The 25,713-nt window shown below is 35.1% G+C and overlaps 1 protein-coding gene across 1 annotated transcript in view; it reads left to right on the forward strand.

Moving 5' to 3' along the window:
• SCIN (scinderin) overlaps positions 1-25,243 on the forward strand; it is a 49,162-nt gene extending 23,919 nt beyond the window's left edge. Inside the window, exons 8-16 of the mRNA XM_015811834.1 lie at positions 8,956-9,171; positions 10,440-10,561; positions 11,908-11,998; positions 14,850-15,020; positions 15,946-16,123; positions 16,322-16,443; positions 18,077-18,154; positions 19,795-19,855; positions 23,664-25,243. Of these exons, the coding sequence (XP_015667320.1) occupies positions 8,956-9,171; positions 10,440-10,561; positions 11,908-11,998; positions 14,850-15,020; positions 15,946-16,123; positions 16,322-16,443; positions 18,077-18,154; positions 19,795-19,855; positions 23,664-23,800 (1,176 nt within the window). The 3' untranslated portion in view covers positions 23,801-25,243. The remainder of the gene's footprint in view (positions 1-8,955; positions 9,172-10,439; positions 10,562-11,907; positions 11,999-14,849; positions 15,021-15,945; positions 16,124-16,321; positions 16,444-18,076; positions 18,155-19,794; positions 19,856-23,663) is intronic.
• Positions 25,244-25,713: the final 470 nt, after the last annotated feature.

A 25,713-nucleotide genomic window follows, 5' to 3' on the forward strand; every position in this document is an offset into this window, starting at 1 on the left:
CCAGGGTTCCTCCTCAGAGCAGCATGCGATTGCCGATAGGTGATTTCAGGGGTTTTGGGGTGGGGTGCAGCTTCTCCAGTTGAAGGGGCATGGGGGATGTCGGGGTGCTAGTTGATTATCCCCCCCAAAGATTCCCTAACCTTAAAACAGCTCTTGGGTGGCAACAGTTACCCAGCACAAGGGGCTCAGGAGAAAGAGATGCCAGCAAGGCTAACTCTCAAGAATGAGGAGCTCAGAGGAAGCTACAAGCAGGGGAGGTGGGTGGGGCAAAGAAAGGAAATCAAGCCTGATTGATAGGGACCATAGTAACCCTGTCCCTACTTTGCAGAGGGCAGATCCCCATCATCCCCAGCCCAGCAGGGGTCTTCCTGTCGCACCGTTGCAGACAAAGGGGGGTTCTGGTGAGGAGGAGGAAGAGGGTTTAAGCAAGCTTAGCAACCGGAGTGGGGATCTCCCCAAAACAAACATGTTTCGTGGATAACCTCCCAGCACGAAAGAAGTAACCAAAACCTGATGCATCCACCCAGCAGACAGGGGTGGGAGGAATAAAAACCAAACAGCCCCCCCACTGCCAATCCTTAACAGAAATGCTCACGACAACGAAAACCTCGGACAGGAGGAAGAGTGCGGGCAGGCGAGCAGGCGGGTATCTTGATCAGCTATGGCTTGGGGGGGAAAGGGGGCAGCTTCACCCTCCCCAAACGCTGCCCTCTCATGAAAGCAGGATGAAAACTTCAAAAAATGACAAGGAAAAAAGATTAAAACAGAAGAGTGTCTCGCAGTGGTTTTCTTCCCCACTTCCTTCTAGCAGTTTAAATATGTAAAGACCACAAAAGAAAAAACTTGGTTTTCTTTTGTTTTAATTCAGAAGGGAGGAATGGGAGGATTCGGGGGGGGGGGGATTTGTTTGTTTCAAAGGAAGGGAAGGAGGGGCTTTGCTTAAACCCTCATCCTCCTCCTTCTCACTGGAGCCCCCTTTGTCTGCAACGGTGGGTCAGGAAGACCCCTGCCGGGCCGGGGATGATGGGGATCTTCCCTCTGCAGAGTAGGGACAGGGTTACTATGCTCCCTGTCACTCAGGTTTGATTTCCTTTCTTTCCCCCTCCTCCCTCCCTGCCTCCCCTGCTTGTAGCTGCCTCTGAATCCCTCATTCTTGGGAGTTAGCATTACTGGCATCTCTTTCTCCTGAGCCCCTTGTGCTGGGTAACTGTTGCCACCCAAGAGCCATTTTAAGGTTAGGGAATCTTTGGGGGATAGCCAACTAGCACCCAGACATGTCCCCATGCCCCCACTTCAATTGCAGAAGCTGCACACCCTCCCAAAGCCCCTGCAATCACCTATCGGCTTCTTTGAGTCAACCAGAAGGAGAGAAGGGGATAGAATAGTGCAAAGATTAATGTCAGAGAAACAGGCACAAGTTTCCCATTAAAAGTGTGGTAAATGGGTGTACAGATAGTCATCAATCTACAACCACATTTGAGCCCAAAATTTATGTTGCTAAGTGAGAAATTTGTTAAATGAGTTTTGTCCCATTTTATGACTTTTCTTGCCACATTTGTTAAGTGCATCACTGCAGTTATTAAATTAGTAACACAGTTCTTAAGTGAATCTGGTTTCCCCATTGAATTTGCTTGTCAGAAGGTTGCAAAAGGGAACCTCCTGACTCTGGGACATGTAAGCATCATAAATATGAGTTAGTTGCCAAGCATCTGAATGTAAATCACAAGACCTGGGGGATGCTGCAACAGTCATAAGTATGAAAAATGGTCATAAGTCACTTTTTTCAATGCCGTTGTAACTTTGAAGAGTCACTAAGCAAACTGTTGTAAGTTGAGAACTACCTATATTTTGTCACTTTTTTCCTTTTTTTGGGTCATCAAGTTTTTGACACTTTGCTAGGCGACTGGTGGTACTCGAATATTGCCATATCCTAAAAGTGATGCAATCTGTGAAAAGGTTGAAAAACCCTGCTCTAGAGGAGTGCCTCAAAAAGATCCACCTACTATTTGTTTTGCGTGAGCATAAATATTCATGCTGGTTATTCCATATACTTAAATGCAACAGACATTTCAAGCAGAAAGAAAGAAGTAATGATCACCTAGCTGGAAAATAACAATAGACTGAGGGAGTACAGGGTTTGGAAAAATCTGAGTAACTGCAAATGCATGGTAAAGCTTTCTTGATCTGTCAACCAGAAATAGAAAAGGAGAGTCAAGATTTGCAAGAAAATGAACTACTTAAGCAAGAAAATGCAGCAATTTGCAGACTCCAGCAACCAAAACTAAATGAAAGGCAAAAAGAATTGGCTGGAAAAGTCATCAAAAACTTATAAGAATTGATAGCAAGAATGAGACTACCTATCTTAAAGCAAACAAAGAGGAGACTCTTATTTGGGATATTTCAGAACATAAACCTGAAAACCATTTCAGCATTAATACTTGTGAAACAAATCAGCTGCTAATGTATTGTGCTGCTTGCATTGTTACCAAATGAAATGTGAAAGTAAGGAACAAAAACAAATGAAAAAAAAAACCCTAATTGGAAAGTTCACTTAGAATTGAAACTGAAAAAAGTACAGGAAGATCTGAGCAGTTTGCAGGATCTAAAACTATGAAAACAGAAAAAACAAACAGTTGAAACTGATTCTAAAAATTGCATTGATTTTTGGCAAGTGAAAGGCGATTCTGGTTTTTAAAGATCTGTTTTGCTCATCGGCAATCAAAATAAAATGAACAATTGACCTAAAAAAGCAGGGCAACATCAGAATCAAAACCACAGCTCATAATCAAGGACTAATACAGAGAATTATATCAGAATTATTATCAGAAAAAACCCACACCAAGTAATATAATTGTCATAAAAGCCAATTCAAACAACATTTAAAATTTAGAGCGAATCAAGATAAATTCTATAGGAATATTTACTCCAAGTACCATCAGAGTGGAATAATGTTTGTAAATCTAAGCAAAATTAAAATAAATATAAATAAATTTATTTAGATATAAATATTATTGATATAAATATTTAAAACAATGTTGCAATGTTTTTGGGACAACCATGGGATCATCCCATTTAAAACAACAAAAGGACAGAATAGAGTTACATTACTGAAAATGAATTAAAGAGAAAAGAGTAAACTTTTAAAGAGAAAAATGGTTAGAAATTGTAAAAAAATAAAAAATTGGAGTGTACCTAGGATTGATGAATTGCATGCAAGCTATAGAGGAAAAAATGATTTAATGATTACTGTTAGACAGTGGTCGTCCCCAATCTTTTGGCACCAGGGATTGATTTCATGGAAGATATTTTTTCCATGGACTGGTTGGGGAGAATGGTTCAGAAAAAACTATTTGCACAAATGGTATTTAGACATGACTATAAAAGGCAACAACTAAAAATAAAATTAGAAAAATTGAAAATTAAAGCACTCAATAAACATTTTTTGAAAAATACTAATGGAAAATTGGACAGTACTAGAACATGGTAATGGATTAGGAATAGTAGATTAAAAAAGAAAAAAAGGAATTTTTTTTTGTTGCCCAGGAACAGATCCTATACATAAACATCATTAAGCCCAAATAGGAAATACTAGTTTAGAAAATAGATGCTGAGGTAAGAATGAAACAAATAAAACTGAATATAGTGAAATCATACAGATTGATTACCATAAAAAACATGATTGAGTTTGCAAAATATTACCTCAGCATTTATGTAAAAACTATGGCTTCACTATCAGTAAGAATTACTTGTGATGTGAATTCACTATAATGTAGTTGAAAATGACAGAGAAAAATGTATATGTTGTTACAGATTGATTAACTGAAATATATTAAACCAATATCATTGTCATTGAAAATAACTATAATTTGTTTATCAGTGAAGCTGTTCCAAGAGACTAATGCTGAAAAGAAGGAATGAGAAACTATTACAAAATACTGGTGTTTGGAACTAGAAATTGCAAATATTTGGAAGCAATCTACAGTAGTACCAGTTGTATTTTGGTCAGTTCATAAGCCCCTTGATAGTGTTCAAATCATTAAGAAGAAAGCCAACCAATATTGGCTGCGACACATGATGAGTAGATTTGAAATAATTCTACAGTCTTGTTTTTATTCCAGAATATTATGGAATATGATCCAATATTATCTATTACTCCTTTTTATTTGTTTATAATATAAAAATACAAAATATACAAAAACAAATAGTAGGAAAGATAGGGGGAGGGAAAGGGGAAGGGAAGAGTGCAGAAAAGAAGGGAAAAAGAAAAAAGGCATTGACTTCCGACTCCCTTTAGTGCAGTAAAATAAGATAGTAACATCAAAACTCAACTTTTTATTTCACATAGTAATATAAACTAGCCATTTCTATATGAACAAATCTATCTAATCAGTAAAAACCAAAATCAAAGTTTCGTGTTTTTCCACCTCAAGCACAAAGTCTAGAAGCGGCTTCCAAGTAGAAACAAAAGTCCTTACATTTTTTTCTTTTATCAAAACAGTCAATTTAGCCATCTTCATCAGCTTTTGCAGCCATTCATCCAATGTGGGGATGAAACTTCCATTTTTATACATAAAGTAGTCTTGCTGCCATCAACATATATAACATCAAAGTTCCAAATTTTTTTCCAAGTCTTCTTCCATTAAACCCAAAAGAAAAGTTTCTGGTTTTATCTTTATATTCACTTTAAGAATGTTCTTTTTTATGAAGAAATTTTATTGGTTTTTTCATTTTTACATAAAAGTGCTTGAGAAACAACGTGGTAATTGGGCTATCAATTATCCAAGAACAAAATCATACATATATCACACAGATTAATTCCTTAAAAGTTCCCTCTCTATTTCCCACATATTATTTTACCAATTAAAATTATTACATTTATAAAAAAAGCTCAATCAATCCAATCGGTCATCAATCACATTTCAATTATAAGAATCCAAGTCCTGTTTTTAAGCTTTACTATTTTGAAAATTACCATATTCCAATTAAGCTTATATAGACATATTAACACTTCGGGCATCCCTCATTTCTCTTTTCCCTATCATGATGATTCTATCTAAGATAAATGTATTATCCCAAAAAGCAACACCCTTACATTTTTTTAGATATAGCCTATTGCTTAAACTAATGCATCATTTATTAATACTATTACTTCTCTTATCACAAATACCTCCTCTTCTCCCTCTATTACAAAATAGTTATCTTGGTTAAAATAAAGATATCAGTCCAAAAAACTACATTTCTGTCTATTTTAAATATACATTCTATCAATCAATTAAGTAAAATTTACCCCTCTAACTACTTATCATCTCTAATACCAAATATTGTTACAAAAAATATCCTTTTACAAAATCACCTATTTCATTTGTTATTAAAACAATCCAAGTGTCAACAACCTTTTTAACCCATTCAGTGGAATTTTAAGCCACATTTTTAAACCTAACTCTAGCTTTCTTTCTATGCCAAACCGATTTCCATGATAAAGGCTCTGCATCATCAAACCTCAACATTTGGGTAAAGTTATTTCTCAATACATCAAAATAGTCAAAGTTCTCTTCTCTTTCTTCCAATATCATCTGAATAGTATAGTCAATTTTATTCCTTATTGTAGTTGCTAGTTGATTGTCCACATTATCACAATTTTCAATAACTTGTACCTGAATGTCAAGCTCTTGTTATTTTTGGGACATCAAATAGCTCAGTTAATGTTATTCTTTGATCATCAATGTTCTCCATAGGTCGTAAGTAGGATTGTGTAGAATTAATTTGCTCAGTAGTTTCTACTGTAAGTTCATAATTAAATTGTAAGTGCAGTTCCTCTGTCTCGTTCAGTTGTATATCTTGTTGAATAGGAACCTCTCTAGGGTTACTCTGTTCTTCCTCTGTTATTCTTTGGTCTATATTTTGAACCGATGGTTGAAAGTCAATTTGTGGTTCTCTAGTATCATCTTTGATTTTTCTCCAAGGTTTGATATAAGCTTTCATATAGTTTGTAGTTTCCAAAATCTTTTCCAATATAAGTTCATAGTCGAGCTGTGGATAAGCTTCCTCCATTTCAATGGTGAAATAATCTTTGATCAAGAATAGTCTTTGATCATTTAGTGGAGGCTATATTTCAAAAAGGTCAACAAATATCCACCTCCAAAATTCTAATAAGCAAATTCACCACAGCTGTTGCAAATCTTTTATCTTTTCCCTTTTGTTGTCATTTGAAGGTCAAATTCATCTTCAAATAGCAAAAGAAAATACAGTTGTAATGGCACTTTTCGCCAAAAGATGTCCTCAGTGGACTGTAAACTCTTTCTTCCAAATAGGTAAAAATTTATCTCTTTCGGGAAACAGAAAAAGCAAAAGCAGGTATCTCCAGTATAATAGATAAAGTAAAAAATATAGCGTTTATTTTTTTTTTCAGGGCTCCTAGGTATCCAAAGAGAAAAATCGAGTAGTCAATAAAACTTTAACTATTTTAGTTCTTTTAAAACTTTCTTTCCCAAGTAGACAGACACTGCTCTCTTAAGACAGGGAAGTGATCAAAAACTTTTTACAGGCAAATAGTCAGGACAGAGAGAGGGAGGAAAGGTCTCACCCGGATTCACCATGGTGGTTCTTTATGCTTAGATGATTTTCTGACTTCGGCTAGCGCAGCTAAGTGATCGGCCATTTTACTGGCTGATCTTCTTCTCCATCGGCCCTACGGAGTTAGCTCGGACTGCAGGGGGAGCCGCCACTCCACCGCAGCTGAGCAAAAGCCTCCTCGACGGTAGTCGCCCCTCCAGGGTGATTTAAGACCCACATAAGGGTCTACCAGCGGAGGGAAAACAGCCGACGAAGAGAGAGGTCTCTTTGTGCGACTGAACGTGCTGCGATCCAAAAGCGGAAGTCACTTTAAGAATGTTCTATATTAAAATATGAGTCCTACTCCAATATTTTTTTCCTTTATCACATGTCCACCACAAATGATAAAAAGTCTCTTCTTTACATTTGCATTTCCAACATTCATTTAAAGTACTTTAATACATTCTTGATAACTTATCTGGTGTTAAATATCAACAATACATCATTTTATAAAAAAATTCTTTCAAAATATAAATTTTAAACCTTTTGTCCACATATTTTACCAGTGTTCAAACTTTACTGTCAACCTATGAACACCCCTTGCATTAGAACCGCCATGTGCTTCTAGCTTGCCTACAGTTACATTGTTCAAGCTTTACATTATATTCAAAGTTCTTTTCCCACTGAATCATACAATGTTTTACATATTCACTTTCCAAATTCAAATTCAAAAATGTTTTATAAACCTTAATAATAATATGTTCATCACTACCACACAGTAGGATTTCCAATTCATTTTTGACAAAGTCAAACTATAACTCTTTTTGTCTAATTTAAATCTTTCTTTCAATTGTAAATATGTAAACCAATGGCAGATCTGTCCTTCTGATTCTAGCTCTCTTCCTTAGATTTGAGTATAGGATAGTAGTAATAAAGTTGTAAGGGACCTTGAAGGTCATCGAGTCCAACCCCCTGCTCAGGCAGGAAACCCTACACCATTTCGGACAAATAGCTGTCCAGTCTCTTCTTAAAAATTTCCAGTGTTGGAGCATTCACTGCTTCTGGAGGCAGGTTGTTCCACTGGCTAATTTTCTAACTGTCAGGAAGTTTCTCCTTAGTTCTAGGTTGCTTCTCCCCTTGGTTAGTTTTCACCCGTTGCTTCTTGTCCTGCCTTCAGGGACTTTGGAGAATAGCTTGACTCCCTCTTCTTTGTGGCAGCCCCTGAGATATTGGAACACTGCTATCATGTCCCCCCTCGTCCTTCTCTTCGTTAAACTAGATATACCCAATTCCTGCAACCGTTCCTTATATGTTTTAACCTCCAATCCCCTAATCATCTTTGTTGCTCTTCTCTGTACTCTTTCTAGAGTCTCAACATCTTTTTTACATCGTGGTGACCAAAACTGGATCCAGTATTCCAAGTGTGGCCTTACCAAGGCATTGTAAAGTGGTATTAATACTTCATGTGATCTTGATTCTATCCCTCTGTTAATGCCAAGATTAAATGATATTGTATAACCATAAGTCCACCAGTCCAGCTTCACCACCATTTTCTTTCTAAAAAAAGCTTCTTGAGGGGACACCCAAAGAGGCATTTTCATAGAAAATAATTTTTATATTTATTCCAGACTCTTAGAATGGCACGTCAAACAAAGTGGTTGTTAAAATCAACATTTACTTTAACCTTATAATAACATAAATAACTGTGCCATCCAAATCTTAATCAAGTAGCCTCTTATTCTGGAGGTTTACCCACTCTTTTAGCTAAACCAAACAACAAGCATCAAAATACAATTTCAAACCTGGTAAAGTCAAACCCCTCTTTCCTTAGCATCTTGCAATAGTTTATATTTAATTCTTGGTTTTCCCCCCTTGCTATATAAATTTAGAAATATCCCTCTGCCATTGTTTAAATGGAGTATCAATTGCAAGTATTGGTAATGTGTGAAACAAAAAAAAGCATCTTTGGTAAGACAGAAATTCTATCCGGTAGTGATAAATGCAGTTTATTCCATCTTAATAAATCCTTTTTAATATCATTCCAAAGAGGCACATAGTTATTTTGAAACAGTTTTGTGTTTGTATTTGTCAATATGACCTCCAGATATTTTACCTTTTTCTCAACCCTAAAACCAGACTTTTTAGTCAATATATCACAGTCCTGTGGGACCATATTCTTAGTAAGCATTATTGTTTTCTGTTGGTTTATTTTAAAACCTGCTAAAATCCCAAAGGAATATGATCCGATATGATCCAATCTCTAAATATGCCCTATGATCTAGGGCATATTTAGAGATTGGATCAAGTACTGTCTGATACTATTTTCATATAGTGTAGGAAAATAATAGTACTGGTAATTACACATTTCAGTTTTTTTATATAATTCTATGATTTGACATACAGATTCAGATTCTTCCAGAAGGAGGTGAGACACCCATCTTCAAACAGTTCTTTAAAGACTGGAAAGACAAAGATCAAAGCAATGGATTTGGAAAAGTGCATGTCATGGAGAGAGTGGCAAGAATTGAACCAATTGAATTTGATGCTAGCAAGTTACATGAATCTCCCCAGATGGCAGCCCAGCACAACATGATAGATGATGGCTCTGGGAAAGTGGAGGTATTTATGCATATTGACCTTATATTGCTGTCAAATTCTAATACTTACTGTTTCAGTTGTTTTGCTTTATGATGGTATTTTTATAATATTTTTATCCCAGACACTCTCACAATTCACATTTTAATGGAAGTATTTTGGCTCGTAAATATAAAACTTTACTGCGAGATACATGGACACATTTTAGCACAATGCTTTAACTATTTAACAGGTGGGGCAAACTTTACATTGGGTCCTTGAATCACGGGAAGGGCAATGGATTGTTCTTTCACTTCTGCCTCCCCACCCAGACTTCAGAAAAGCTTTCTTGATACCGTATTAAGGGGAAATCCTCCCCCCAACTGTTAGAGAAAAACACCAGGGGAGGGGTAAAGAAGAGAGAGAAAAACATCTCTCCCCCGGCCATCCCTGCATGCATCATTCCCAGTGATGATCACTTCCCATGTCTATAATTAATTAAAGAAGGGAAGTGAGACATGCTTATATTCTGAGGATTAAAGTTAATAAGATTAAGAACTTGCAAGATATGCAGAAAGACAAATTTAATTGTACTATTCTTTCTACAGCAAAGAATATTCCTTGCATTAACTAGGTTCAATCTATTTTCTTTACCTACCACACTTCCAATCAATGAACCAGATATGACCTTCAGAAATGCATCAGAGACACAAATTATCTTGCACTCTTTTTCTAATAGCACTCATTCAATTTTATGCTTCTTAAAATTTCCATTGAATTCCCAAGATATCTAGAACCCAAATCCAATGAATTGGAAAAAGGATTTCCTCATTTGCAGAATCCCTTGCAGGTTAAAAAAAAAAACAAAACTGGTAATTTCTCCCCTTCTAACATATTACACAGGAAGATAAGAATTATTATACTGTGTGATTTCTTAACAAAACATAACATGAATGATTTCCTCATTAGTGTTCCTATAGACTGGTCAAGCCACAAATAAAAGATCATTTAAGGGGTTGTAATGTAGGATACTATTTTTTTTAATTTTCCTCACAGATGTCTGAGGTACCAAATCTGAATTAAGTAAATGTGAACGAGTTATTATTTTGACATCTAAGTATCAAATTATAAGTATGTCTTAATGTATCTAAATAGAAAAAAAATCTTAAGCTTATACCTTAATATACTTATTTCTGCTGTGAAAGATTTCAGACAGATTATCACTCAGGAAATAATAGTGTATCAAAAATTCTGTTTGAGGATCTACAAAAGCTATGTGCAGTAGTTTCCTATTGATACCTTATTTTTCTTAGATTTGGCGAGTTGAAAGTAATGGCAGAATCCCTATAGAACCGGGTAGTTATGGGCAGTTTTATGGTGGTGACTGCTACATCGTATTGTATACCTACCCTAAGGGCAAGATTATCTACACATGGTATGTTTAGTTAATGTGCTATTACTGTGTTAATATGATTTGAATAGTCTGTCCAAAAACTTTGGGTTTCTGCAGGCATAGAGAGTCATACTAAGCATAGTTCTGTACTTCAGCTTGTCTTAGGACAAGGATGGACCTCCTATTATTTTGGGATGGCTGGAATGGATGACATCATCCTCTGTCAGCTCTCAGCCTGCTCAGAAAAGGACCTTCACCTGAGTTTTCTGAGCTGCATCAAAAGTGGTTGCTGATACCTCATTCCATTTTTTTAAACAAATGACTTCATTCTGATTGGTTGATATGATGCCCTATCTCTACTCTGCCTTTAACAGCCATTTTTGTATCGGGCTGCTGAATGCCTACCAGGAAATATTGACCTTTTTGTTTTGGGGGACTGCTGTCTATTCCTTTGGTTTTGTTTTAACTGAGTGAAATTGACAAGAGTTCACTCCAGTTCATATTCTGACAGAAAGAATGCAAAACTGTTTTTATGCCCACCAGTGCTGAAAAATCATGCTCACAAAAGAGAAAGCAACTGACCTTTGCTTTTCTGATATGGATGAAAGGGGAAAAGAACAGTGAAATGTAACAATTGTGGCTGAATTATTTATGGCCTGGATCAGGGGTAGGCAACCATGGCTCTTTTATGACTTGTGGACTTCAACTCCCAGAATTCCTGAGTCAGCATGGCTTATTCAGGAATTCTAGGTATTGAAGTCCACAAATCATAAAAGAGCCAAGGTTGTCTACCCCTGGCCTAGATAGAAGGACCTGGTTATCACTGAAATCTGGAAAAATATTTCTTAAATTGGATTAATTTCCACCTGGTTTATGCAAGAGAGGCAAGCAGCTGAAAACCACAGTAGAGAAAACTTGTTAGTTTTGTTCTCAGAATAACTCCACTTACAGTAAAGATTAACATTGTTTTAGATGGGCGATACACTGCCTCAGTACTTTGACTTTTGATCTCCTCACTCAAACTGTGAAGTGTAATACATTTGTAATGCAATGAGATCTAAAAAGAAATTATCATAGTATAGCAAGCTGCATACTTTTATGACATAATTCAGGATTTCCCAGTGTCTCTTCTATTACTACAGGGAACAGAATCCCTTTTGTTACTATAGACATATTACTGTCTGCCTTGATAATAATCCTCTAAATTGTTGATGATCTATAAGATTATTTATATGTTTTGTATTTCTGTGATTTCATTTTTTCCCCAAATGTATTCTAGCCCCACTACTTTATGCTTGTTGACTCAAAACAGAGTTATGCTTTATATAACCTTGGGGGAGGTTGGTTTGAAATGAGACAATCTTTAATTGTATTTCTTCTGTCCACAGGCAAGGAGCTCATGCAACTAAAGATGAGCTTACTCATTCAGCATTCTTAACTGTCCAACTTGATCGATCTCTTGATGGACACGCTGTCCAGGTTGGAACTCTATTGGGAAATATGAAAATCTTAATGGTGCAAACTTGGGGAAACATGAGAAAAATAACAAGTAAAGCAGCAGCATTTGGCATATAATTTAAACTATTTTTAAATTACATACCAAATATGTTCATATTTTTCTAATTAGTTTCAGTAAGATCATTAATTCATTTTTGGTCTACATAGGTATTTTTTTAGATATTTTTAATGCTGCTTGTTCCTTACAGAGAACAAAAGTATCCCCTTACTTTGTTACACTTAAAGAAACAATTAGGGGTCTGGAGGATAATATCTATGACGAACGGTTGCAGGAATTAGGTATGTCTGGTCTATGAAAAGAAGAACTAGGGGAGACATGATGGCAGTGTCCAATACTTGAGGGCCTACCAGAAAGATGAGGCAGTCAACCTATTTTCCCAAGCACCAGAAGGCACAGGAAGCAATAGATGGAAACCAATCAAGGAGAGATGCAATCTAGAAGCAAGGAGAAATTTTCTAACAGTGAGAACAATTAACTAGTGGAAATTGTGGTGCCCCATTGCTGGATGCTTTTAAGAAGACTGAACAGCCACTTATCTGAAATGGTATAGAGTCTCCTGCTCAAGTAAGGGGTTGGACTAGAAAACTTCCAACTCTATTATTTTATGTCCTAATTATATTTTGAAAAGGAACAGATCTTTTAAAATCCTTACTAGGTAATCTAGAATGCTATTAGGTTATCAGTCACCAGATGGCACTGTTGCCTATTTTTACAACAAATATAAAACTCCAAATGTTAAGTTCTAAATAGTATTGTGCTGTGTTTTCCTGGGAATCTCCAAAAGGCATTGTTAAATGTCTCCATGGTGAAATTCTGGATTACATACAACAAAATAACCAGTTAAAACAAGGCCAAATAATAACAATTAAGAAACCAGCAAAACATAACAATAATAATTATCAAGTAATTATACATGTGTTTACAGTCAGCTAGGACTATAACTATGATAGAACAAGAATGTTTTTGTCTTGCAAATGCAAGTGGGGATGATTCCATAGTAATACTAAACCAAGGATCTTCAAACTTGGCCCTTTTATGACTTGTGGACTTCAACTCCCAGAATTCCTCAGCCAGTGTGCCTGGCTAAGAAATTCTGGGAGTTGAAGTCCACAAGTCATAAAAGGGCCAAGTTTGAAGACCCCTGTACTTAAACCATATGAGGACCAACAAAAGAGAAGGCAAACCTCACACTAGAAGTGTGAATAAAATTGTAGAGATCTCAAATGTCAAAACAGTATTTAAAAGGTTGTTTGAGAGAGATTAGTGTTGTTGTGCAAGATGAAATGCCATTTGTAGCATATAGAGAAACATCAAACCTCGTCTGTGCTCACTCTTCTCTCTCCAATTCATATTTCAGTTATTTGGCTGTCCCCCTCCCACACCAAATCCAAGGCAAGCTCCCTGAGGAGATATACTATGCTTAAACAGCTTCACTTATGGAAGCCTGGTAGAAACCAGGAATTAGTATATATATATCAAATTCCTAGTAAGCCATAATACCGTATGGTATTGTGTATGTTGCTTGAAAGTTTGCAACACTCACAGGAAACTGCCACCCAATGTAGATTGTTGAGAGAAGCCTTGATACTCTTCAGTGACTGTGAAACATATCACTCCTTCCTCAACCTGTGAGGTAGTTTTTTTCTCTTGTGTTGTTTCTACCTATCATTCTTTTCCTCCACTCATAGCTGACTTACTTTAAGGTACAATTAGCCAGCTTCAAATTGTCTTTTTGAAACTGCATTATAACCCAACCAAGTTACTTAAAAGAATTCAAGCAGATATATAAAAATACAGTACACAAATAGCCTGAAAAAAGAGTAATATCTTGGAAAGCACCCATATATTCTAGGAACAGAGTCCTGTAGTTGAGAGAAACTGCTTCCTGCCTGCCTTTCTGTTTCTCCTATGTCAAATGCTAGATTGTACACTTCTTGGCCATAAAGACAATTCTGAAGGAAAAAAAGAGCAATGCAAGTATTTTTAAGTATATACAGAGAACATAGAATAATAGGGTTGGAAGGGACCTTGGAAGTCTTCTAGTCCAACCCCCTGCCCGTGGCAGGAGATCCTAACCATTCTGGACTTTCTTTCGGCTTGATGGGATAGATACACATGACCATAGAAAGAATAACAGAACAGAGTAATAGAGTTTCCCTGCCAGATAAAGGTAATCTTTTAGGAAATAAATAAATATTTTAGTATAATCTAGAAACCAGTTTTCCAAAGCTCTTTGTTATTGCGCTAATTTTTTGGCCAAATCAGTTTTCTACATTTTTAATAATATGGATTGAAAAGTGTACATTGCTCTTCATATATATTGCTAATGGTTCAAAAAATGTCTCAGGTCTTTAGCAAGGCAATTTGTTTAAATTATTTTTTGCAATGTTTGAAGAACAGACAATGCTGAGAGAATGTTAAAGACGTTTCTTGAAATAGATGTAGGGTTTTCCTATGTGTGGTAAACACCCCTGCTTTCTTCTGAATTTACATGCAAATCTTCCTGAATCACACACAGATACACTCACTCCATTTTACTTAAGGGAATATTTAAATTGTTGCAAGCCTGTCATACTGTTGCTATGGTGGGAGAGAGAAGAGAGTTAAAGTTCTATAACTGTAGTACATGCTGCTACAATCTTATTTTAAAGCTTACATTTTTAAATCTTATTTTAAGCTTAAATTATTCAAGAAATGATTCCTGCCAAAATGCAATGAAGAGCTATTTTTGAGGCTAGCACTGGGCAATAGATTTTCGCCCATATGACTTGCAAAAATGTCCCTCCACTTTTGTATTAAAATATTCTGCAGATTAGAGTGAGCCAAGGCAAGGAACCTCCACATTTGTTGAGTTTGTTCAAAGATAGGCCACTCATTGTTTACAAGGATGGGACCTCCAAGGCAACTGGCCAAGTACCCCCTGCTGCGACCCGCTTGTTCCAAATTCGCAGAAATCTTGGAGCCATCACCAGGATCGTAGAGGTAACAAATTCCCATTCAGAAATCTGTTCTTTGTGTAACCAGATAATTACTTGGCATCCAGACTGAGGGCCAGGCATTTTCGTACAGATCTGTCTCAGACTTGTACTTTTGGTATTTATGCTTCTTTGCTGATATAAACTACTCCAGTAAATCCAGTAAAATTGCAGTTTAAACTCATCTGCATTCAGTCAGCAAATATCCATATATTGAATACACATTTTGGGAAGTTTCAGCCAACAAAAATAATGCATAAAATTGTATTAGAAAATATCATTTTACAAAAGAAATAACATTGGGGAAAATATTTTTTAAAAATGCACAGACCTTTAAAAATAGCAAATGAGTACAAAACTGGAATAAAATAAACTTTGGGTAATCAAAACAAATGACTGAACAAAACAATTGAGATGAATGTAGCTGAGAAAATCAATTCTTTGCTTAAGATCTCCCCATGTTCCTTGTGCCTGTGAGACCACAACTCATATTTTAATTTACAGTGCCGTAAACACCAGCTTGTCTCCAAACTACAACCTGATAAACTAAGGACAAGTCTAATTAAACACAAATACCTTCTAATTAAAGTCTAATTAAACACAAATACCCCAAAAGATGCCATTGTTAGAATACTGATATATTTAAAGTGCATGAAATACTTCTGATTTGCTTGTTACATTGAATGTTATGTTTTCTTTTCTTATTTCTATGATTATTTTTTCTGTGTGGAATGGTAAACTTTTTTCCTGATTAATTATTCTTAAGATTATAACTGATAATTTGTGCTTCACTTACATAGTGTTTGATTTCAAAGACTTAGCTCCTTAGTTCAAGCATATAGTGCTTGAAAAAAAATGAATTTGGCATACAATATAAAATTCAGAAATGAGGGCAAACAGAAAAAAATGAATCTATATTTTCTTTATCTCAGGTTGATGTTGATGCAATTTCATTGAATTCCAATGATGTTTTTGTTTTGAAATTGCCAACTAAGTCTGGGTATACCTGGATTGGTAAAGGAGCTAGCAAGGAAGAAGAAAAAGGCGCAAAGTATGTAGCTGGTATCCTAAAATGTCAAACTTCAAGAATTGAAGAAGGTCATGAACCCCGTGAGTGTGCAAATAATAATAATAATAATAATAATAATAATAATAATAATAATAATAATAATAATAATAATAATAATAATAATAATAATAATAAAATAAATAAATCTCGGCATGACATGGCAACCAGGAAGATACTCTCTTAAGATTTAATTCCTGCAGGGTAATTCACCAAAGAATTTTTGTGTGGTTACTTTTTAGAGGAATTTTGGACTGTACTTGGTGGAAAAAAACAATACCAATCATCACCTCATTTGCAAACTGAGTCAGAAGATCATCCACCTCGTCTATATGGTTGTTCTAATAAAACTGGCAGGTTTATAGTAAGTTTAACACAATTTTTCTGGCTTACTATGGTTGTTTATTTCTTGGGCTTAACAAATCTATTTGTATATGTTCGAAATAAATAAAAATATTTTTGCAGGAGCATAAAATATAATGGAACATTTTATAAAGACTCAGATATTAGGTCTTGTCACAGCAGCTTCAGGCACTTGAGGAAGAGAGGGTACCCCAGGCAAAATGATGGTGGGAACAATCCTCTTCCTTTTCTATGTGCATTAATGTTACATCTCATGTTCAAAAAGGCAGGATTTCAATTGCAATGCTGTACTGTCATCTTGCCTATTTTGATTCTTTCCCACAGATGTTGCTGCCTTGCTCATGATAGAATAATATTGGTACGCTACTCATTAATTTTCAATTTTTGTTTTCTTCCTGTTGAAATTCAAACTTCATTCACTAAGTACTATATGGTACATTTATTTAAACTTGATCAAAGAGATATGCAATATTCTAAATATAAGCCAGATGTTTAGCTTTAGTATTCTTGATACAGTTATATAAAATGACTTTAGAAATATACTAAAACAATTGCACTCTTTAAGAATTCTGTCATCTAAAACTTGAGTCAAATGCAGATGATTTTAAAGTGTGCAAGTCCTTTAGAATATTTTTATGTGGCCAGAATGATCAGAACAAAATTTAAAACAAATGAGGCTTACTGTACACACACAATCTATCAAAATAAAAGGTTAATATTTCTGATTTTCTAATGAAATTTCAAGCCTAGATTTCAGTTCTATACTCTTTAAATTTCTAATTTTGAACTTTGTTTAAAGTAGAATGATAAGAATTGTAACATCTAATGAGAATATTCTCTTAATGATATAAATGGGGCAGGAGAACATCTTAGCAGTTTCTGCATATGGTAGGCTTATATTGTAACTAATCAAAAGTGAATACTATAATCATGAGTCAAATAACAGGTGCAACACAAATTCCCACACACGTCTGTTCTCATTTACAAAAACATAATGTTCTTTACTAAAAGTTTTTGTCATGAACATTTGTTAATTAATCGTTTTTTCTTTAAGTACAGTAAGCTGGTGCCCAATTAATTTTATTGGGTTGTTTATTCTGTATTAAAATCTTTTATGAAAGTAGATCTGGAGTATACATATGTTCACTGGAGCCTGTAATTATAATGCCATTGGAATATTTTTATTTAATGTATCGTCCTCTGTTTAGACTGGCCAAGAAGAGGTGTATCACATGTTTGGATTGTTCACATATGAATCTCTGAAATTATAGATGGTGGGGTATTGGCTAAGCCACTTTGGTATACTGCTTTTCATTCATATATCCTCTTGCAGGATACATGAACTATTGTTTGATTAGTATTATACTTAGCTTTTGACAACTTTCTCCCCTTACTTGACCTGAATTGCTGATGTCATTTGACTATGACCACAGCCTCCTTCTAGCTATGCTACTTTTTCAGCTTTTGCAGTCTTATCTATTTTTTCCTTTTTTTTCTAGTTATTATATACCTTCTGTCAATCTTAAAATAATATGTGATGTTAACTTATCTAATTAATAAGGAGATATTTTAGTTTAACATGGGTGTTTTTAATAAGATAAATATATGATTTAGTAAAATATTATTTCCTATAGATTGAAGAAGTCCCTGGAGAATTCACTCAGGAAGATTTGGCTGAGGATGATGTCATGTTGTTAGATGCTTGGGATCAGGTAAGATACTTATCTTACTAAAGGAATTCTGTATGACAGAAGCTACAGTATACAAGAGCTAAATATAGAATGTGTGCATGATAGAATGAATTGTGTCATTTAAGGTAAAGATAGGCAATAAAATTTTGAATTTCTGTATCCAGCAAATAGAAAAGGAGAGGAGGAAATGGGTAGTTCTAGAAACAATTCTTCACAGTGCTTGCTTTCTATTCTTAGATAGCTGCGTTTGTTCATTTTTAAAAAAAATCTAGAAAAAGAGTGAAAATAATATTCACCCATTTGATTCTAAGCTCATTCCTAACCACAACAAACTTAATATAAAAATGAACTATTTAAATGGATGAGATTAAGAGAATATTGCAATAAACTATTAAGTATATGAGGAAATGTCATGTGGTGAAAATGAGGTTGAGGAAGAAATGTAAGATGAGAGATTTCTTTTTAAGAAAACTTGCAGTAGATACTGAAATCAAATTGGGGACAGGAGATTTATTTGATATTACTCAATTCCATTATGTTTAGCCAATGGCAAATCCTTATTTAAAATGCTGGCACAGGAAAACTTTTTAAAAATTATTTATATTTTATATAAATTTTATAATTTAATCTTTAATGCTTTAATGCTAATTGCTTTTATATGGTTTTATATATTGTGGGTTTGTATGTTCATGTTTTAATATTTTTTTATTACAACTTTTAACCTTTTGGAAGCTACCCAGCAGAAACCTATTAGATCAGATATGTCAAACTCATGATGTCACGTGACGTCATGCAATGTATCAGAACTTTTTTCCCATTGCCGGCAATGGGGTGGGCGCGGTTTCCTCGTGATGCATCCGGCCTGCAGGCCGGCAATTTGACACCCCTGTATTAGATGATATTAATCAAGTAAATAAGGAAACTCTTAGAATGGAGAAGTATTTCCTGGAAAGTGAAGGACTTGAATGAATATGTCTGTATTATGAGTTGTGAAATAAATAGTTGGTTTTCAAATGTAAGAAGGAATAATATGTTTGCATAGCAAAATAAACAGACAATGCTTCATGCATGAAGCTAAATGTACAATTTGATACTAAAATAAAACATGAGAATGCATTTGCAGGTATAGTAATCCTTAACTTATGACTACTTGTTTAGTGATCATTCAGAATTATGACATCACTGAAAAAAATGAATATAACTGGCTGTCACTTTTATGACTATCACAGCTTCCTCATGGTCACATAATCAAAATTTGGATGCTTTACAACTTGCAAATATTTATGATGGTTGCAGCATCCCAGAGTAATGTGATCGCTATTTGAAAACTTTCCAGCTGACTTCTGACAAGTAAAGTCAATGGGAAAGTTGAATCCGTTTAATGACCGTGATTTACTTAATAACTATGATAATTCACTTAATGACTATGGCAAAAAAGTAATAAAATCAAGCATAACTTATTTGATGACTGCCTCATTTAGCAATGGCAATTCCGGTCCCAATTGGTAGTAAGTTTAGTACAACCTGTAGTCTTTTAGTAAATGAGAAAAAATGCTTAAAACGGGACACAAGTTTCCTGTCTTTAATCTGTAAAGTGATTTCCAAACTCCATTTCAAAAGCTAATATATCGGGGGGGTTTTCTCTTCCTTGTTATGCCAAGGTATTTGTCTGGATTGGCAAAGATGCTAACGAAACCGAACGTGCTGAATCAGTTAAATCTGGTAAGGAAAAAAAACCAAATAGTTGATTAATTTGCAGGATGCTCATATTTTAAGTTCAGTGTTTCCCTTCAGATGTGCACCTATAATTCCCTGTCAATGTAACAATTGAAAGCAAATAATTCAGAAGATTATTAAGCTCAAGAAAGGTTTTCAATAAGATAATTTTTTCAAGTACATTGCTAATTCAGCTATACTTATTCCTAGAAGACAGAAGACGGTAGAAGATGAGTAAGACAAACCAACTATTTTTGTAAATAGCAGTTGCTTCTTTTGAAGAGTACACATTTATTTGTACAGTCACCATCATTATCCTTTACCATAGTTCTCTGTTACATATTTTTTTCAGTTGTTCATTAGATAAATTTAATCAGTTTTGCAAATCAGTAATTCTATTTTTTAATGCCTATCTAATATGTGCTCCAAAGATATGGTAGCAAAGCACTATAGCTTTCTCTTCCTGTTTGCTGCCATCTAAAGGTTGTTTAAATTTGCATTCCAAATATGGTATCCCAGGTGTTTTCCAAATGGTAGCAGTGTTTTAAACACCTGTTTGGTAGATATGCTACAGCTGTATACAACTGTTACTATACTCTGAAAAACCTACAGTTAATCAGTTTTTTTCTGCGAGAGGCTGAGATGATGATGCCCTTCAAAATATATGGTATAATAATAATAATAATAATAATAATAATAATAATAATAATAATAATAATAATAATAATAATAATAATAATAATATAAAAAAAGTTGGAAGGGACCTTGGAGGTCATCAAGTCCAACCCCCTGCTCAGGCAGGTAACCCTATACCGTTTCGGACAAATGGCTGTCCAGTTTCTTCTTAAAAACTTCCAGTGTTGGAGCATTTACCGCTTCTGGAGGCAGGTTGTTCCACTGGCTAATTGTTCTAACTGTCGGGAAGTTTCTCCTTAGTTCTAGGTTGCCTATCTCTTTGATTAGTTTCCACCCGTTGCTTCTTGTCCTGCCTTCAGGCGCTTTGGAAAATAGAATAGCAGTTTAAATAGCAGTTTAATAGATAAATAATAGATTTATTATTAATAGATATTAATAGATAATAAATAGCAGTTTAATAGAAACTGCTTTTTAATAATAAGAAAACAGGTATTGAAAGATAAGGTTTGTGTAAGGATGCTTTGCTTGTGTTTTGCTTGTGTTTGTGATGTCTTTTAACTGCAAGTTCTCTTTACATCACTGGTTAATTGGTTCATTGTTTGATCTTACATTTTGTAGTTATAATAAATTATTTTAGGGTTTTTTTGGCTGTTACTCTGAATATCTTGACATTTGTTAGAATCAATTTCTCTTGACTGTTGAGACCTTTAAACTATGTTTATGCAACATGCTGGTTTACAATTTACTGAACCATAGAGGAAGTTCTCACGTAACAATTATTCCTTCAGTGATTGAGGTTACAGTGGTGCTGAATAAATGGTTGTTGCAGCCACTGCAGCACTCCTATGGTTATGTGACCCAAATTCATGCATTTGGCACAGTCCAGCTGCACTTACAACTGCAGGGGTTCTTCAACTCCTCTCCCTCTGTCCCTCCCCCCATACTTCTCTGCCCTCTGGGGTGTCCTGCACTTTTCCACCCTTGCTGGCCCTGCACTTTTACTGTCTTGCTACTAATGAGGTATTCCCAGGCTGACTCTTTGCAAGGCACCTGCTAATGATATGAGGCCTTTTCCCCCAAGCTTGTTCAAATTGTGTGTGGCCTTTTCACCAGGCTTTGAATCCTTCCAAAATCTTACAAGAAGGCTACACATAATTTGGAGAAAGTGAGATCTGGGTATGCCATATACATCCAGCAGCTGCTTTTTGAAAGGCCAGACTAGGCATGTATCGTCAGAAGCAGGAGCAAGATGACGGCAAAGGTCAGATGACGGCAGCAGAACGTAAGGTTCCTTGCATGCCATCCTGTCCCCAGCAGCAGCTGCATTTGTGCTGGACTGCAGCAGTCCCTTACCTGCCTGCCAACTTGCTTGTGAGCTGCCTGGGACTTGCAACTTCCTGACAGTTTCCCTATTGACTTTGCTGCAATGGGGGTGTTGAGATTGCTGTTGCTAAACAACATGATTACATGATGTCACACTTATGACTGCATCATTTAGCAACTGAAATTCTGGTCCAATTACCATCATTAACAGAGGATTACCTGTACTGGGTTAACTCAGTGTTCTAGATTTGAATAACACACTGACCCATAAATTAACTATATTGGTTGAGATCACATATTACCACAAATAAGCCAATCACACTTTAGCTTAGCATGATGTTAATCCCCACTTTAAGATATTTTCAGCCTCTCATCGCTACTTGTTTCAAGCTGCTATTCTCTAAGCTGTCATTAGCAAGGCAGTGATCTTCTTTTTATCTTTGTGTGCATGTCTGTGTATGTATGCCTTCAAGTTAGTCTTGACTCTAGTAACATTCATTAAGTGGGATGTACTTCCTTGGCAACATTGTTAGAAGTGGTTTGCCATTGATTTCTTTCCATGATTGAGAGTATTTGGCTGAAGATCATCCATCTGTTTTTATGCCTAAGGCAGAACTAGAACTCATGGTCTCCTGGTTTGTAGCCTAGTATCTCTAACTATACCATATTAGCTTTCTTACATCAATTCACTGCAATACAAAATGGTATATTTCAAAATGTTAACAATTTATATAAAACTGGCAAACATTACACCATTACACTCCTATTCTTTTTTACCTGCTAATAAGAGACAAAAGAGTCCACTGTGTATTTGCAAATGCCATGCATATTTGTCTTCTGATTTGTGGAACACTTTTAATATGACAATTGTCTCACAATCCCTTAGAACTTTAATATATACAACTGAAAGTATAACAGTTAAAATGAACAATAGGAGCAAGTCTCTCTCTCTCTCTCTCTCTCTCTCTCTCTCTCTCTCTCTCTCTCCCTATCTATCTATCTATCTATCTATTTATCTATCTATCGATAGGGAGAGAGAGGGAGAGAGAGAGTGTGTGTGTACAGTAACTTATCCATCAGCCCAGTCATAGATAGCCCATTCTTTGTTAAGAGGGGTTAATGCAATATAAGAGAAAGAGTAGGCTGCGTAAAACTGTTGTGCATTTTGCTTAGTTTTAGTTGAATGTATTATTTGCATAGACAATATAAAAAATAATGTTATATTTTGAACTGCTGTGTCAGAATGTTCAGTTACTGATAATAAAATTAGATAATTTTAAATTATAAAAAGGATCGGCTTATCATAGATAATTCTCTTAAAATGTAATATACATAATAACAGCAGTTTGACTTAGATATATTAAAAAAAATCATTTCATTCAACACCACCCAGCTTGTGCTCTAAAATCAGCTGGGAGGTCCTCTTTCTGGTTCCACTGGTATATTTGGCTCTGTTTGTAGGAACATCTCAGTGATAGTGTCCAGTTATGGGACTCTTTCTTCAGATGTCTGGCTGATCCCCAGAATGCTCTCTTTATTGTAAACAATTCAAGATTTATGTGTATGGGAAAACAATTACTCCTTCAGCATTCTGTTTTAGTTTTGCTGATTATTTATCTAATGAACTTTAAAAAAAAACAAAAAAAACCCAACAACCCTTATTTTCAAACATTAATGATTTTGTTAGAATAGCTTTATGCTAGATTTCTCATACTTCTTTTGGGCTCTAGGAGTTTCTTAAGGGGAAGAATGATGTAGAAATTAAATAAAGTGATTTAGAAATTAGCTAAAAATAGAAGACTATTTTGCTCTGATATGTTATTACAGTATTACTTTGCATATTCATGTATTTCAGCCAAAAACTACATTGAGACTGATCCTTCTGGAAGAGATAAAAGGACTCCAATTGTTATTGTAAAACAAGGTTTTGAACCGCCAACATTCACAGGTTGGTTTTTGGGCTGGGATTACAACAAATGGAAGAATGAATAGCTACAAAACTGAACCATGGAAAGCATATCATAGTTGCATATTATTTATCAGTTTTGAGTCTATGATTGCAAAGGAGATTAAAAACAACTATTATTGAGATCTGTGCCTTAATTTTGGGTGTATATTTAGGAAATAAAACATGTCACATTCTACAAATATAAATACCTGCTCCCAGCATAATTAGAAAATGTTCTTTCGTAAATGCATTGTTCAGGAAGAAAGAAATCCAAAGTCTCTGGGCAACATTTAGGGCTATCATTGTCAATTTCACTGACTGAACACCATAGCTCCACTATGAAAAGACACTATGGAATTTCCACAGCATAGCCTTCTTTTCTGCCTATAGCTTGGCTTATCATGTGCTCGTCTATTATTAACCCCAGTATGATTGAGCACTAGCTCGATAATTTATAGCTTTCTAATTAAGTATTTAAGAAAGACTGGTCTAGTTGCCCAAACTTTTCTCCTGACTCATCATGTTGGCGTAGTCATTTTAGTTTTGCTTATACTTCAGTCATATAACATCTATTTTTCATCTATTTTTATGCCAAGTCCTGGACAATAATCACAACTTAACTCTTTTAAACCTGACATTTAAAGACCAGAGAACTGTACAGCCCAGGGAAACTCCCAATTTTTGAAAGAGGCAAATGGGCAATACCTGAGCTTGTTTGTCAATGCTTAGGAAAGGAAGTGAAAATAGTTGGTTTTAATATTTCAAGTTATTTAAATACTCCTCTAACCCATGCATCTTATAAAGCTCTGTAGGAAGAAAACTATGTTATTCAGAATGAAGAGTTGCCAAAAACAATGTTATTAGTTCCTTTGACATCCGATCAAAACATTTTAGAAAAACCTGTTGATCCACCATGATTCTGTTCTCATCCTTCACACAAACACAAAATTACAATGTAGTGACCATTAGATGGCAGGAAAGAAATACAGAAAAACTCATTATTTGCTATTTGCTGTTCATTGAGATTTTTGCAATGTACTGATCTGGTAATCCTATATTTATTGAGTGTAAGAATGTATCTCAATAGTATTAATTTTTTGTTTCCAGTTTAAAATGCTCTGAAGTGGTTTATATTCCAGAAATTGTAGCACTTATGAGAAACAAACTATTATGCATTATTAATTGGATTGGTATGTCTAGACTCTAGATCTATTTACTATATGTTCAGTTTCTGATTAAGAAAATATATGGAAGCCTGTTTCGACCTATAATCTCTCTTTCTTGACATGACCAACTACAAAAGTGTTAAGTTTGATGATAACACGAAGGATAAAGATGAATATATGTTATCAAAATGTGAAAATAATTGTTCAGTTTCTCATTGGTGAGGGGCAGCTTATGGTAAATTAAACATGAGATAATGCTTTTAAATATGAATTTTATTCTTCCAATTAATAAAGCCTCTTAATCAGAACTATCCTGCTAAACTGTTGTCTTTTATATAATTATTTTTTATTTACTTATATATTCACATAGTTTATCTTGCTCATCTTCTAAAGAATTTGTCTGCAATATAGTTATTTCAGAAGAAATAATCATTTATTTTTATCTGTTTTCTCCAAATTATCTCAGAATATAGGGTATAAATTTCTACTCATTCCATTATCATTATAAGTCTGAGAAACAGATTAACAAAAACACAAGCCATCTGTTAAGCTTCACGCTTTAGTCTAACACTGTATTTCACACTAACTCAACCACCCACCCTCTGGAACGAACTACCCCCCGAGATCCGGACGATTCCGGATCTCCTTACCTTCCGCCGTGCCCTCAAGACATGGCTTTTCCAGCAAGCGGGCCTGACCTAGGGAGGATTTTATTTAGGGTGATTTTAAAAATAATTTTAAATAGAGACACAGCTTCTAATATTCGGTTTTTTAATCTGGTTTTACAGGGG

This window comes from Protobothrops mucrosquamatus, unplaced genomic scaffold, assembly GCF_001527695.2.
Source record: "Protobothrops mucrosquamatus isolate PMUCROS unplaced genomic scaffold, P.Mucros_1.0 scaffold52, whole genome shotgun sequence".
NCBI classification, from domain to species: Eukaryota; Metazoa; Chordata; class Lepidosauria; order Squamata; family Viperidae; genus Protobothrops; species Protobothrops mucrosquamatus.